Below are 16337 nucleotides of genomic sequence, written 5' to 3'. Positions count from 1 at the left end.
GATATCATCCAACTCTTTAAAAATGCCTTTGTATGCAGATTTCTGCTCTGTTTCCATTAGGTAAGATACAACTCCATGGGGCTTACCTGCCAAGACCTCCATGGAAGCCACATATCCCATCAATTACCAAAGCCAAATGGTAGGCCTATGATGAAGTCTATTTAATAGGTCTCCAGGGCTATTTTGGCGACGGGAAACCCCCACGTGAAGGTCGATTTGTCCTCACTTTGATACCCAGATTCTCTTTAGGGACCTGAGCTGTCCAAGAAACCAAAACATCTGGACATTTTAAAAGCCGTAGATGGTTCACTTGAATGCTTTGCGCAGAAGCACGAGTAGAACAAGAGTGGACGAATAGATGTCCATTCAGCGAGACGTGCGAATTAGCCTACACTAATTTATGGGAAATGTAGGCCTATACTAATTTATGAAAATCAGAACAAATGCTCTTTCTCGTTAGAGTTGCGGGTGTAAACTTATCTTGGAGGATTATATACGGGTAAATTAACGTATTTAAATGTTTCACTCAAGTACGAGAAGAACGAGAAGAACATTTCCCCAACACATTAGATTTGCGCAGGGTAAATACTCATGATAATGGCCAATTTTTTTTATTAAAACAAGATGTATAAGCCTACTTTGGGGAAACAAATTACTAAATATATATCCTATAGGGAAATAAGGAGGAGAGCCAACAATATAAGTGAAATTCAACAATGTGCTTTAGTAACGACGGTGTAACGGCTGTCGTTGGTGGAAGAAGGTGAGGACCAAGGTGCAGCGTGGTAAGTGTTCATCTTTTTATTTTGAACTGAACACTGAATAATAAAACAACAAAGAGAATGAACGAAACCGAAACAGTTCTGTCTGGTGCAGACACAAAAACAGAAAACAACTACCCACAAAACATAGGTAGCCTGTTTTCCCACTAAGTATGGTTCTCAATCAGAGACAACGATCGACAGCTGCCTCTGATTGGGAACCATACCAGGCCAAACATAGAAATACAAAACCTAGAACAAAAACCTAGAATGCCCACTCCAACTCACGCCCTGACCATACTAAAACAGAGACATAAAAAAGGAACTAAGGTCAGGACGTGACAGACGGAGACTCACTGAGTCTGCTTCGTCACTCAGTATAATAAGTGTTTGACTTAAATCCATAAAGGCATCCATTGGGTTTAACATAAAAACTGAAGTTAATTGCCTGTTAAAGAGGGCACGTTTAAATACAGATGCTCTGGTGTCTGGTCCCTAACATATTGTTAGACCTAAACATTTGATTCCTATCTAATTGCTCATAACACTCAAGATTTTATGTTGAGCATTTGTTGAGCACTTGTAGGCTTATGTTACTGAGTTGGTTGTTGGAAATAATTTTGTATGCAGTTAAGAATAAACATATTTAGGCCTACCTGTTAATCATTTGCATGGGAGGGTTGTGTATAGGAGATGACAATTTCTTAAAAAATAAATATTTGTATTTTTTTAATGACTTGAGTGTTTCCAAACTAAAATGTACTAACTAAATTAAATTAGGGATGTGGGATTAGGCTACTGTCTAAAATCAACTGTTGAAGAGCTAAACCAAAATATCTTAGGCTACTTTATATTCTGTAGGCCTATTCCCTTATGTTTTTTTAAAAATTAGGCTAGTGTTATGATCCTCTTATGGTTTTGAATATGACTAAATAATAAAGTGTTTTAGGCCCTAAGCTCTGCCTTTATTTGTTATTTTTGTAATCAGAACCTTCAGCTGCTGGCTAAAGAATTGTGATAATTTAGGCCTATGACACAATAGTTGGTGCGTCAGCTTGTCAATCAAGAGCCTAACATTCCTTGACGATGGGTTTAATTTTATAATCTGTGTCAACACAGTTTGAGATCATTTTGACCCGTAGGCCTTCCATCCATTTCAATGCGGATATGCGCTTTGCTGGAAGAAAAAAACCATGTCGGACCTCGCAACAGTAACTAAGGGGTGCGGCTTGATAATGTCTCTATTATGACGTCACAAAGCATGCATTTAAAAAATAGAGTCTTGTGTATTTTGGTTCAGTCATCGATATGGATGTGTATCAAGAAGTAGGTGTACCGGAGTTTGGTGCTCCTTGGCCCGCCATGACGATGCCCGAACAAGGAGTGATTGGCCAATTTACCATTTTCTTCGCGCTTTTTCTTGGAGGACTAAAGGATGTAGGCCTGAGTACAAAACTAGACAAGGACATTTCCTGAACATAATGTGTGCCTGCTTGTATTGAAGTAGGCTAATAATGGTAGAAGTGTGAAGGGCTTGTGGCTGGTGTAGTCTATGGAGCTTAAAATGCAAATATGAAATGGCTTTAGTTGAAAGAGTAGTTAAATAGCAGTGGTGGAAAAAGTACCCAATTGTCCTACATAAAAGTAAGATACCTTAATAGAAAATCAAGTAAAAGTGAAAGTCACCCAGTAAAATACTACTTAAATAAAAGTCTAAAGGTATTTGGTTTAAATATACTGTAATGAAACGGCAGGGAGCAGGTCTTCGAGCCCGAGGTCCGGCGCGCTATCGACTGTCCGCAAAAGCATGCTCGAGCGGCAGAATCGATTTCCGCGCTTATAAACCCAGGTTCGTTACACTACTCCCTCCTTTCAAAGAGCGCGTCCTCGCGCTAGCTTGCGACTCTAGGTCTTACAGGAACGCGCTCACCGGCCAAGCACACGCACTGTCGTGTATGCAAGGTCCGATCACTTCTGACACCAGTGTAATGAAACAGGCATGGAGCACGTCTCGAACCCTCGACCTTCGAGCCCGCGGTCCGGCGCGCTATCGACTGTGTCGCAAAAGCATGTTCGAGCGGCAGCGTCGATTTCCGCTGAAAACCCAGGGTCGTCACACTACTGAAGTATCAAAAGTAAATGTAGCCTATAAATAATTTCAAATTCCATGTATTAACAAAACCAGAAGGCACAATGTTCTTGTTGTTTTAATTTACGGATAGCCAGGAGCACACTCCAACACTTTTACAAACAAAGTGTGTGTGTTTTGTGAGTAGGGCCATCAGAGGCAGTAAGGATGACCAGAGCTGTTCTCTTGATAAGTGCGTGAATTGGACAATTTTCCTGTCCTGCTAAGCATTCAAAATGCAACAAGTACTTTTGGGTGTCAGGGAAGATGTTTGAAATGAAAAGTACATTATTTAGGGCCTCCCCATAGGCGCAGCAATCTAAGCATCACTACAGCCTGGGGTTCGATTCCAGGCTGTGTCATTACCGGCTGTGACCGGGAGTCCCATAGGGCGGTTCACAATATGCCCAGCAGGTTAGTGCAGGGTTTTGGGGAGGCTTTACTTGGCACATCTTGCTATCTAGCCTGCAGGCAGACCTCTGTTGTCAGTTGAACAGTGTATCCTCTGACATGTTGGTGCAGCTAAAAAGTAAAAGTACTACTTGAGTAGTTTTTGGGGGGATTTGTACTTTATTAAGGTACTTTACACCACTGGTAAATAGTACCCACAGAGATCCTTTTTGGTAATCTACCTTTCTACCTCACTGACAGTCCATTCAATCTGATGTGAATTCCATAATAAATGGTAATGTGGCACTTGTGTGTTTGTTTGTCCAGTTTCTCTTCTCTCTAGAAGAGGAATGGTTTGGAGCAACCCATCCTGGAGTGGGATGGGAGCTCACTCTCCCTGCTGCCCTGGTTGTTTTTGGTGTGATATTACTATGGAGGACCGTCCTTGTGGTAAACGTTTTGTATTATTACCATGTTACAACAATTTTCATACACTTCAATTTCTTATGGAAATGAAATGAATTGAGGGAAAGGCTCATTTTGCAGTTTGATTGATCTTCTAATGATGTATGACGTAGTCCATGTTTAAACGTTGTTCTCATTGCCTTGTCTCTGTTTCTCATAGATCAAAAGCAGGATACGTCTATGTGAGTTTTCCTACCTTTCATTAAGTAGCTCAGATGAGGAGAAGAAAGCTTTTGTACTTACATTTTATACAGTAGATGTAGCTCCTTAGTCATGCCTGAACCAAGACTAATTTCATATTCCCATCTGTATCTCCAGTGACTGAGACACAGCTAAACGTGAAACTCGCCCAGCTATCGAAAAACAAATGTGACATAATGATTCAATTGTCTGAAATGGAGATACTGGTACGTTTCAGAAGCTAAGTCAGACCTGGGACATTCTGGACTTGATTAACATACTTTTCCATGATTATTGTAACTTATGTTCTAAATCTGGTTGGTTTTAGTAGAAGGACTATGACTAAGTAGATGAAAAGAATGCAAAGGTCGGGGGCATACCTGCAGTAACATATACTTTTCCATGATCATTGTAACTTATGTTCTAAATCTGGTTGGCTTTTAGTTGAAGGACTATGACGCACCAGTGAAAAGGTTGCGGGCATGCCTGCAGTCCTCTCAAGAGGATAGTCAGGAGCTGGAGGTAAGCAGTCAGAGAACTATTATTCCTCAACCCCTTTAACTAGTTTCCCTGCCCTCTACAGTGTATGACCAATGTGTCATCAGGTCTAATGGACTGACATTGACTAATGTTTAGTTTCTGGAAATGTATGGAGTTGTATAGGTGCAAAGTCAAATAACTACCTGTCTACCGGTGAAAATGTATTTGAACTATTAACTCACGGTCAAAGTATAGTCCATTTATCAATTTGTTTAATTGTCATGGTCAGACGTTTATCACACAGTTAACATTGAGCCCATCTCTTTTATCCCAAGGATATGAAGAAACAATGGGACATCAGAGCTGGAGAAATGGAGGCATTTCATCTCCAGCTCCAGGAGCGTGTTGAACGCATACAGAAACTGAAAGCTGTTGTAAGTCCATTACTGCTCAATCAAACTCACTGGTTTGGTATGATGATAAAGAGCTATCTTAATGGGGTTTATGTTATGGCTCCCAACAGTGGGGACCGATGGAACCACTTAAAGAGCATCACGGTGGGGATGCCAGGATCCCTAGTGCCACCAACACCCAATCTACCGGTGAGTAAATCACACGGTTTGACCAGCGTGTAAAAAGTTTGCAAACTGTTTATCGACCTACTAAGCTTACTTGTCAGGATTGTTCGAGGGTAGAACCATGCAGGGTTATCTACAACTAAATGTGCATTCATTTGTTGATCAAATAATCACCTTAGTTACAGAGATCAAGAGTGAGGAAAACATTGAGATCGAGGTCACTGTGATGAAGGATGCAAGCTTAGTAAGTTACTGTATAGTCTGTGTAAGCTAGGACACATTTGGTTAAGTTGCTGAAATAAGTAGATGAAAAGAATGGATGTGATTACAGAAAGGTCCCTCTTTTCAGTTTACCCCAAAACTGTAAATACTATAATATTTACAATGGATCAGTTGTTTGCTGGCTCTAGCACTTAAAAATGCAGAATCTTCTACAGATCAACACCACAGTGGAGGAGGTGAACAGGGGTCTTCAGGGTAGGCTATGTTACAAACACACAACATATGTCCCACCAACCAGAATCACTTTATTCTGTATTGATATGTTCTTTACTTTACATGTATATCTGTTTACTTTGCAACAGACAAAAATTGTCAGCTTGAAGAGAAGAATGCCGCTCTACATCAAAAACTCCACAGCACTGAGAAGATGTATAGACAGACTCTAAACGAGCTGTAAGTGGATTTTGAAATTAGTTTGATCATATTAGGATTTGTTCTCATTCACATGACATGTACATTGGTGTTTGTCTTTTCACAGGACCAAAGCCCTGATTCAAGGCAAACATGAGGAAAAGCAACATGTAAGTAAGCCTAAGACAGCCTGCCAAATACTGATCCATAACCGCTCAATAGTAAGCTAAACTACGAAGTACTTAAACTAAACCATAAGCCCCAGTATCAACACTCGTATTGGGTCACATGTGATAGGATGTCTTTGCACACATTTCTAATGCAATTTTTGTTTTCTCTTCAGATTGCCACGCTACAAGAGAAAATCCAGACCATATCTGTAAGTAGAACATTCACTTTCAAGTTAGCTACTGTAGTTGCACTAAGGTGTTATAAGCTACGTTTTGCTAGTTACTCTGTGTCTTGCTGTACACTAAGATATACAGTGTTGCTTGAATGTATGTAAACCCTACAGGGCTGGTCATTATTTTGCTATAAAATATACATATGAAATCCTTATCTAAACCCCAATTCGTAATAAAAACATTCCAAGTAAGTGACAGAAACCAACACAATTATGATATATTTTCATTGTTTATTTGACAAAAGAGGTTTGTTTAACAGAAACTCAGATTTGATGTGTGCAAAATACATGAACTCCTTCAGTCAATCGCTTGTGGCACCTCCATTAGCAGCGATAACTTGGAGTAAATGTCTCCTATATGCAGTAATCAGTTTCTGACATCTGTTTTGAGGGAGTTTTGCCCACTCCCCTTACAGAACTCAGCCAATTTGAGTGAGGGGTGTCTGGCATGAACTTCCTGCTTCAGGTCCTGCCACAGCATCTCGATTGGATTTAAGTCAGGACTTTGACTTGGCCAATCCAAAACACAAATCTTCTTTCTCGTGAGCCATTCTTTAGTAGATTTGCTTGAGTACTTTGGGTCATTGTCTTGTTGGAAGCCACATTTTCGACCCAGCTTCAGCTCCTTGACTGATGACCTGGCGTTCTGTTCAAGAATCTCCTGGTATACCTCAGAATCCATGGTTCTCTTAATGATGTGGAGTCATCCGGATCCAGAGGAGGAAAAGCAGCCCCAGATCTTGACATTCCCAGCACCATGCTTGACTGTTGGGATAAGGTTATTTAGGTGGTGGGCAGTGTTGGGTTTTTGCCAAACATAGCGGTGATGATTGTGACCAAAAAGGTCAATTTTTTGATGAATTGATCCAGAGAATGGACTTCCAGAAACACTCAGGTTTGTACAGGTGGTCTCTGGCAAATTTAAGACGGGCAGTTTGGTTATTTTTTTGACAGCGGAGGCTTCTTCCTAGCAACCCCCCCCATGAATGGCATTTGGATTCAGTGTTCTTATTATTGAAGCTTGCACAGTTACCGGAGATGCAGCAAGGGTGGTCTGCAAATCTTTAGAAGTTATGTTTGGGTTTGCTTTTACCTGATTTATTATTGTTCTTGTGGCTCTTGGGGATATTTTGGAAGGGCGTCCACTTCTAGGCCGACTTGCTGTCATGTTATATGCTCTCCATTTGTAAATGCCTCACAGAGGACTGAGCTCAAATCTTTTAAAGAGGATTTTATAGCCTTCTCCCAGACTGATGTGCTCTCACTACCCTCGTCCTGATGTCCTCTGAGATCTCCTTTCCTCTTGGCATGGTGTGCTTTGCATTCACCTGGATGGGTAACACCAAACTGACCAGGTTTCTTATCTCTATTATCATAGTCCAGCCCAAACTCTGTCCTAACGATCTCTCCTTTTATTGGTTCATTTGGTACCCAAGTATGTACCCACCTTATTCGACATACTTACTGATTTAACCAATGCAACTTGGGGTTTAATTATTTTTGCACCTGCAATAATTCCTTTAAAAACAAAACATTCTACTACACGCATGATTTCTTCTGCAACAACATATGGTATTGGTAAATATTAACCTGTTATGTCAGATAAAAAAGACTGATTCTGATTCAATTAAGATTTTAATGTAAAAACTACAATATATCTGTAATTGCACAAGAGGATCACATACTTTCAAGTAGTACTGTAATTCGTTTATTGTCTTTAGCGGAGAGCCTCTGCTGCCGAGCATGCTCTGGCCATGGAGAAGAATGAGGCAGCGCTACTCCGCCAGAGGTGAGTCCAACAGTCAATGAATTCTATTGAAATATATTACTGTCGGAGGCATGTCGAGTGCTAAAACTCGACTGGACCATGCCACGGTTTCGTCGGGTTCTAGTCACTACTCGGCGTCTGTCCGTGTTCTTCCTCTCTGTCTTCATCCACCGACCTCTCTCCCTAGCCTCTACTTCCTACTACAGCAGGAGTGTCTCCTTAAAAAAACGAAATAAAAAAAAACATTATTGATGAGTGGACATCTGAATTGTAAACTATAGAAGGGAATTTCATTCCATCCTTAACCCTAAAACATCATTTACATTCTATGACACTAAAAGCTACAACCACAACCCCTCATTGTGGTCAGTTGAGTGCTTATGCCACGCTCACGTGCTCGTCGGAACTTCCTACTTTCTAGGAAATACGACTGTTTCATTCATGTGCTTTTTGGTTGGAATAATTATCCAACCAATACGATTTTAGCTAGCTTGATAAACTAGCTGACGTTGCTCATAATTACGTTAGCTAGCATCCTTAACATTGACAATATGGCCAAACTATCAATTTTAACAGGGTTGTAGTTGTCAAAAACGTATTTGCTGTCATCTTTTGGTTGAAACGGTAAAAGGTCAGTGGTGAAACGTCACAACTCGGCAACAGCTTTTCTCAGTTTCCCACTTGTAATTCCGATTTGGAGGGTCGTTCAAGGGAAACTTCCTAGTTTGAATTTGGAATTTTCGATAACTATTATAGCACGTGAACGTGGCATTAGTCAAGATCTACCCTGTTAGGGACAATTTGGGCAGTCCTCTCTAAGAACTGTGATTTCTTTCTAGGATTTTTCAACTAACCTCTAAGAAGCTGAAAATAGGAAAACCTGGGTTCCTGATCAAGACCATCCCCAAGCCCCCGAAAACAACCAAGACCAACAAACCCTTCTTGAAAACCTGCAAAGTTCTGAAAGCTTTCAAAGCACTAATGAAGATATGAAGGCAATGCATACAATTGTACATTTGGTGCAATTATTCTCAGGACACGGGGTGAAGCAGAGTACAATAAATAAATCCAGATGCCTTATTCCATCAAACAACTGCAAGAAGTCTTCTTTAAAATCAACCAAGCTAAATTGGACACGTGTTTTATGTCATTTATATGGTAGGTCTCATTAGATATCATCCAACTCTTTAAAAATGCCTTTGTATGCAGATTTCTGCTCTGTTTCCATTAGGTAAGATACAACTCCATGGGGCTTACCTGCCAAGACCTCCATGGAAGCCACATATCCCATCAATTACCAAAGCCAAATGGTAGGCCTATGATGAAGTCTATTTTCTAGGTCTCCAGGGCTATTTTGCCGACGGGAAACCCCCACGTGAAGGTCGATTTGTCCTCACTTTTGATACCCAGACTCTCTTTAGAGACCTGAGCTGTCCAAGAAACCTAGACATCTTAACAGCTGTAGATGGTTCACTTGAGTGCTTTGTGCTGAATCACGAAAATGATGAGTGGACGAATAGATGTCCATTGGATAGCCGTGATCATATTGGCATCATGTTTTCACAAGGACATAGGTCATGGGGTGGCAGGGTAGCCTAGAGGTTAGAGCGTTGGACTAGCAACCGGAAGGTTGCAAGTTCAAAACCCAGAGCTGACAAGGGACTACCCCTGAACAGGCAGATAACCCACTGTTCCTAGGCCGTCATTGAAAATAAGAATTTGTTCTTAACTGACTTGCCTGGTTAAAAAATGATTTGGAATTGTCAAATTTGAAGGCCTAATGCCATTTTTGGGTTTCTGTTTCCTTCCTGATAGCCAGCTAACATGATCATTTATGCAAAGTAGGGCTTGCTATTGGTTAATAGTTCAATGCAAAAAAATACCAGAAAGTCAATGTGGATATACAGTATAGTTGCAACCATGCTACAGGCGTTGTGTAGCCTGTTATGATAATGCTGCCTATCGAAGAAAAAAACAAACATTAATGACTGACTAGCACTAGCCTATTCCACCACAATAGGTCGCTGTGTTACCATTTTTCCTCCCTTCCTTTCCCTCCCTCCCCTCCAACCATGGTCCTGCGTAGACTGCTGATGAGTTAATGCCATTCTGGTGGTTATTCACCTAGATTTCTCTCCTTGGTCTGGTCTAGACCTGTGGCAGAGGTCAAATTGTAGACGTAATGGTCACTGTCATTGCAGGCCTATTAGAATTGTGCTTTATGACCAATTTGAACATTTCGTAGACTTGCATTCAGCAACAGATAGTCATCAATAGTGGGGTTGAAGCGTACTGTTTGGTTAAGCCCATCCTATGTTAATAGTTTAAAAAGGCTTCTTGCAGACCAGGGTTGGTCGCATGTGGTCTCGTTGGGCAGGGGGCTTGCCTTGGAGGAGATTGGCCATTAGTTCCGCTTCCTTTGACTCTGTAGCGCACGGGAATTAGTAGAATCTCGCTGAATAGGCATCTGTAGCCTACGCAAGCAGGGCTGCTGTGTAGTACTAGTAGCCTAGTAGGCGCAGCAGCGAGACAAGCAGGCGAGCAGAGCCGTCGCTGGCGTATACAGTGGATTTACAATAGACGAACGCGTTGAACGGCGGCACTTGAACCAGAGGAATAGTGTGGGCCGTTCTGAAATGGCAGCGGAATCGACCCGGAGATTCACGAAGAACCTGCTCAAGCCCGGGAGTGCGGCGGAGATAAGGCAGACGGCATCCAATGCTGTCAGACATTCGGCAATGACGGTGAGTCGATGGGGAAAAACAAAGGTTACGACTGCACCTTCTTCAGTAATGCTGAGTAGGCCTATATTATAGAGCTCGATGTGTAGGGTTCCCCCCTGTACCCTACAATGACGCTATACAGCCTAGAGCCACCCATTGATTGTGAATTGACTGTTGGAGATGCGAGCCGCACCATTTGCACCATTTGCACGTTCAGAATTGTGTTGACGCGATTTGGGTTTAATGAACACAGCTGGTACATTTGAATTGTGATATCAACTGTGATATGCCTGCATGTTTGCAGCGAAGGGAAGTTTGTCTTGATGCTGAAAGAGACAATGTGGCATTCGTGTAAAAGGATTTCCTTAAATGGGCTACAATGTTGCATTTGAGGACATGGGTCGAGGTTTGTGAATGCTTATACTTAATAACGTTACCCACCTCACGGTTTTACTCGTATCGAGATTTGCTGCTCAAATCGAAGCAGCCGCCTATTCTCTAGTGATTTTCGGTATTTTCCATGCTGCCTCGTTGAAATAAATAAATAACGGTCCTGGTTGTAGCCTAGTCCTTGGCTTTCCGCGGGAAATGCCCTCCTGCCTTGAGCCGAGGATGCTGAATGACGTAAGCAGTAGTAACATCAGCCCAGTTTGTGTGTGTGTGTGTGTGTGTGTGTGTGTGTGTGTGTGTGTGTGTGTGTGTAAAAAAAAAAACAGCGGTGCGATGGGGTGAGACAACGTAGCTTATTTTACCCCACCCATTCACACATTTCGGATGGATTGGCATTTGAATTAAGATACATTGGCTCTGGAAGATGTGTGTGTTGTACCTACCAGTGGAGGCTCCTCAGAGGAGGAAGGGGAGGACCATCCTCAGTGAATTTCATAAAAATTTAAGTAGTGAAATATTTAAAGTTAGAAACTACTCTAAAACTATTAAATATATGAATGTTTCACTCCAAAATGTATTAAAACGCACTGTTGTAATGAATGCCAACAGTAGCCTCAACCTCACACTCTGGGGTAGCACAATGGTGTAGTCAAAGGACAGCTAGTTTCCGTTCTCCTCTGGGTACATTGACGTCAATGCAAAACCTAGGAGGCTCATGGTAATCACCCCTTCCGTAGACTTGCACAGTAATTATTATTATTATGACAACTTCCGGAGAACGTCCTCCAATCTAATAGAGCTCTTGCAGCATGAACTGACATGTTGTCCACCCAATCAAAGGAATGGAGAATGAATATAGTACTGAAAGCATAAGCTACAGCTAGCTAGCACTGCAGTGCATCAAATGTGGTGAGCAGTTGACTCAAAGAGAATATCAATTGTTCAACAGTTTTGAACAGATTAATTTATTCGAATATGAAGAAGAGAGAGAGAGGAATACTTTGTTATATTTTTGTTCACTTGCACTTACTTAGCTAGCGAATGCAGCAAGCTGGTTTAGCCTAATCAAACAACCGGCTCAAACAGAGAGGGATGCTATGTTAGCTAGTTGGTCATGGCTATCCAACACTGGAACTCTTCCAAGTCAAGGCAAGCTTTTGGTTTGATTAAGTTATTGCCAATGCGGCCGGCCGGTGTAACTGCTAAACTGCTTACTGTACTGCATGACTACATGATTGTTTGCTAACGAGTTCTAGTAGCTATGTTGACTATGAGATTAGTAAATATGGTGACAACAATGTAGGCTGTGTGTAGCGGATAGTGGTTATGGCATGAAGGTTTGGCTTGAAAATGTTTTTTTTTTGCCTGGTCACAGTCCACAAGCAAAGGGAAAAGGTGAAAGGAGGGGAGCGTGTAGATGCGAGAAGGAATATACAATGAGCAAAGTGATTATGCTGTCTGGATGTGACTGCTAGCAACGTGAACCGTGTTTACAGGTGATCAAGGCTGTAATTCGTTCCGTCGATTCTGTTTAAAAACATTTCTTAAACAGAAGCAGACGGAACAAAATGGGGATCATACCTGAATTTGTCCACTAGAAATTGTTGTTTGTAACTGTTGGTCTAATGATTACATCCTAGATTAGCTAGATGCAGGCAAGAGTGGGCAAGGCGGTATTGAATGTGTCACTGTCACCATGATTACTCAAATTTGTCTCACGACCTGTGCACCTTTTGTTGTAAACTTTAATTGGTAGGTTTCTCCCCTATCTCTCTCATCTCCTTTTATTTTCAATCATTCTTTTTGTTGCAGATCTTCACTATGGGTTTCTATGCTATTCTCTCTGCTTTTATCAGTACATCAGTGTCGAATGTGTGAGGTGGTATCTGTCACCCTGGCTGTCACATGGCTGTCCTAACGTTACTGCCACCACAGCTCTGAGATGACAATTACTGTTTAAGGTGAAGTTGCCCCTAGACGCTGATCTTGGTTCAGTATTGCATTTTGCCCAGTAATGGTTAAGGTTGGAATTGGGGGAGGGGAATCTGATACTAGATCTGAGCTAGGGGCAGCAACAATTTATAGATGAGTGGGAAAGCCCAGTGACTCAACTTTCATTATGACAGGTCATTGCCCACCAGTTGTGCCATACATACATACAAACACTGAACAAAAATGTAAACGCAACATGCAACATCTATGGATTTACACATGACTGGGAATACAGATATGCATCTGTTGGTCATAGATTCCTTTAAAAAAAAAGGCAGGGGCATGGATCAGAAAACCAGTCAGTATCATGCAGAGCGGCAAATCTCCTTCGCATAGAGTTGATCAGGCTTGTTGGTTGTGGCCTGTGGAATGTTGTCCCACTCCTCTTCAACGACTGTGCCGAAGTTGCTGGATATCGTCGGGAACTGGAACACACTGTCGTACACGTCCATCCAGAGCATCCCAAACATGCTTGATGGGTGTCATGTCTGAGTATTCATGCCATGGAAGAACTGGGACATTTTCAGCTTCCAGGAATTGTGTACAGATCCTTGCAACACGGGGCCGTGCATTATCATGCTGATACATGAGGTGAGGATAGTGGATGAATGGCACGACAATGGGTCTCAGGATCTCATTAATGGTATCTCTGTGCGTTCAAATTGCCATCGATAAAATGCAATTGTGTTTGTTGTCCGTAGCTTATGCCTGCCCATACCATAACCCCACCACGGGGCACTCTGTTCACATCAGCAAACCGCTCGCTCACACAAATTCACTTTTAACAAGGTACACCTGTTAATTGAAATGCATTCCAGGTGACTACCTCATGACGCTGGATGAATGTCAAGCGCGTGCAAAGCTGTCATCAAGGCAAATGGTGACTACTTTGAAGAATATCAAATATAAAATATATTTTGATTTGTTTACCACTTTTTTGGGGTTACGATATGATTCCGTATGTGTTGTTTCATAGTGTTGATGTCTTCACTATTATTCTACAATGTAGAAAAAATAAAGAACAACCCTTGAATGACTCGGTGTGTCCAAACTAGAGGTTGACCGAATTATGATTTTTCAGCGCCGATACCGATTATTGGAGGACATTAAAAGCCGATACCGATTAAATCGGACGATTTTAAAAATGTATTTGTAATAATGACAATTACAACAATACTGAATGAACACTTATTCTAACTTAATACATCAATAAAATCAATTTAGCCTCAAATAAATAATGAAACATGTTCAATTTGGTTTAAATAATGCAAAAACAAAGTGTTGGGGAAGAAAGTAAAAGTGCAGTATGTGCCATGTAAGAAAGCTAACGTTTAAGTTCCTTGCCCAAAACATGAGAACATATAAACGCTGGTGGTTCCTTTTAGGCTGTCATTGAAAATAAGAATGTGTTCTTAACTGACTTGCCTAGTTAAATAAAGATTAAATAAAGGTGTAAAAAAATATATTTGAAAAATCGGCATCCAAAATGACCGATTTCCGATTGTTAGGGAAACTTGAAATCGGCCCTAATTAATCGGCCATTCCGATTTTAATCGGTCGACCTCTAGTCCAAACTTTCGACTGGTACTGTATATGTGTAGACAGTATATCAATAGAACAGGTGTGTTGTCTGTATTTCAGGGCAGGGTACCAGGCGGAGGCCGACTAGTAATGACTTTTTAAAACACTAATGGACTGGCGATTTAAAAGCTGTTTTTCAGCCTCGGTCCCAGCTTTGATGCACCTGTACTGTCTCCGCCAACTAGAAGGAACAGGCCCTAGCTCGTGTGGCTGACGTCCTTGATGATCGTCTGGGCCTTCCTGTGACACCGGGTGTTGTGGATGTCATGGAGGGCAGGCAGTGTGCCCCCGGTGATGACCGCACCACACTCTGGAGAGCCCTGCGTTTGCAGGCTGTGCAGTTGCTGTATCAGGAGGTGATGCACCACATTTCTTCAGCTTCCTGAGGTTGAAGAGGCGCTCTTGCGCTTTCTTTAGCACTCTGTCGATGTGAAGGGATCATTTCAGGTCCTCGGTGATGTGCACGTCGAGGAACTTGAAGCTTTTGACCCTCTCCACTGCGGCCCCGTCGATGGGGATAGGGGGCGTGCTCTCTCTGCTGTCTCCTGTAATCCACGATCAGCTCCTTTGTTTTGTTGACGGTAAGGGGGAGGTTATTTTCCTACCACCATTCCCCCAGGGCTCTCACTTCCTCCCTGTAGACCAGGGTTCTCCAACTTTGGCCCGCGTGTGGCTTTCTATTTAATTGTTGGACCTAAGACTGTAAAAACACCAGCATATCAGCTCCAAGGCATTCCTGCTCATAATAGAGACACTGTATATATGTGATCGTAAACAAATGTCAGCCGTTTATGAAATGATTGTTTTAGTCAAATATTATATCTGTTTGGGCTTCTTGCCGTCAATTTGCAGTCTACAAATGATTAGCAATTATGTTTCGGACCCCTGACCATCCGCTAAAGAGGAAATCAACCCGCGGCTGAATCTAGTTGATGATCCCTGCTTTAAGCTGTATCTTCAGTGTTGGTAATCGGGCCTACCACTGTTATGTCGTCAGCAAACTAGATGGTTGAGTTGTAAACCATAAATATTGATGCATTACTAGCTCAAACACAATCTGCAAACTTGAGAAGTTAATTAGTGGGTAATGGTGATTTCAGAACCAAAGTGGGGTTGGATTTAGGCTACTTTGTCCCCCCTAATCTGATAGTGGTAGTAGGGTGATAGATGCTTAGTGTCCCTTATGGCTCAGATCAGGTGCCTACATAGTATACCCCATAGACATACATCATTTACACACGCACACACACACACACAGACACGTCAGCTCAGACAGATCCAGCCCAAAGAGGCCCAACTCACTAGCTATATCGGCAGCAGATTTTAATTTAGAATGGAAAATAAATGTGTTTATGCAACAAATGTGAGTGCATTGAACCAAATCGCACTGATTTCTTTCTCTAATTAAACTGAATCGCACTGAATCGTTTCAAACTAATTTCCAAACTAAAATGTATTGTTCCTGTATCATATCAGAACCTATCTATCTAGATACATATCGAATTGTCTTGAAAGGTAAAGATGTGCATCCCTAGTGACTAGTTTCCCTGCAGATGAACCAAGATAAAGGTCAGAGTCACCCTCCATCTTTCCCCATAGGGCCTGCTGGGTCCTGTGCCTCCTGAGGCTGATCAGCTTCACTTTCTCATCAGCCCTGAGAACAGGGGGAGGGAGGAGGCATAGAAATATTATCTAGATTCTATTTATATGGGGGAGTGGAACATATAGAACAAATGAATATCGGACCTCTATGTAATTCTATGGAGGGAACCGCCCAGCCAGGATTAGTGTCCATTGGAATTGAAGTCAGTTTTAGGAAGTAAACTGAAATTCTATACAATTTCCTAGGGACTTCTCAATCAAGC

The 16337-nt window shown here is 41.8% G+C and overlaps 2 protein-coding genes across 5 annotated transcripts in view; both read left to right on the top strand.

The window, feature by feature from the left end:
• Window positions 1–39: 39 nt before the first annotated feature.
• On the top strand, window positions 40–8871 carry LOC112265937 (transport and Golgi organization protein 1 homolog). 3 transcript variants are annotated; one of them, XM_042295821.1, is made up of 14 exons: window positions 40–139; window positions 3607–3729; window positions 3905–3926; window positions 4063–4151; window positions 4369–4446; window positions 4740–4838; window positions 4928–5006; window positions 5162–5226; window positions 5408–5459; window positions 5567–5657; window positions 5743–5785; window positions 5959–5994; window positions 7740–7807; window positions 8626–8871. In XM_042295821.1, the coding sequence occupies exons 1-14, from the start codon at window positions 101–103 to the stop codon at window positions 8777–8779; spliced, it is 1038 nt and encodes a 345-aa protein (XP_042151755.1). In that variant the 5' UTR covers window positions 40–100; the 3' UTR covers window positions 8780–8871. The 3 variants fall into 3 exon arrangements, with proteins under 3 accessions (XP_042151755.1, XP_042151753.1, XP_042151754.1); XM_042295819.1 differs by lacking the exon at window positions 40–139 and adding an exon at window positions 1541–2198; XM_042295820.1 differs by lacking the exon at window positions 40–139 and adding an exon at window positions 1551–2198 and having other exon boundaries at window positions 5420–5459.
• Window positions 8872–9942: 1071 nt separating this feature from the next.
• Window positions 9943–16337, top strand: part of LOC112266050 (dedicator of cytokinesis protein 10-like) — a 155312-nt gene continuing 148917 nt past the window's right edge. For both annotated transcript variants that reach the window (XM_042295808.1, XM_042295807.1), the window contains exon 1: window positions 9943–10530. In XM_042295808.1, the coding sequence (XP_042151742.1) occupies window positions 10423–10530 (108 nt within the window). In that variant the 5' untranslated portion in view covers window positions 9943–10422. The remainder of the gene's footprint in view (window positions 10531–16337) is intronic.

The sequence above is a fragment of the Oncorhynchus tshawytscha genome, linkage group LG13 (genome assembly GCF_018296145.1).
Source record: "Oncorhynchus tshawytscha isolate Ot180627B linkage group LG13, Otsh_v2.0, whole genome shotgun sequence".
Classification (NCBI taxonomy): Eukaryota; Metazoa; Chordata; class Actinopteri; order Salmoniformes; family Salmonidae; genus Oncorhynchus; species Oncorhynchus tshawytscha.
The sequence above is the reverse complement of the archived record's forward strand: the minus strand, read 5'-3'. Positions and strand labels throughout refer to the sequence as shown.

Excerpts from the sequence above, each read along its gene's own strand:
- LOC112265937 (XM_042295819.1), top strand. The coding sequence starts at position 2,070 with ATGGATGTGTATCAAGAAGTAGGTGTACCGGAGTTTGGTGCTCCTTGG. Across the intron at positions 3,730-3,904 it reads TATGGAGGACCGTCCTTGTG|ATCAAAAGCAGGATACGTCT; the intron begins GTAAACGTTTTG and ends TGTTTCTCATAG. Across the intron at positions 5,995-7,739 it reads AGAAAATCCAGACCATATCT|CGGAGAGCCTCTGCTGCCGA; the intron begins GTAAGTAGAACA and ends TATTGTCTTTAG.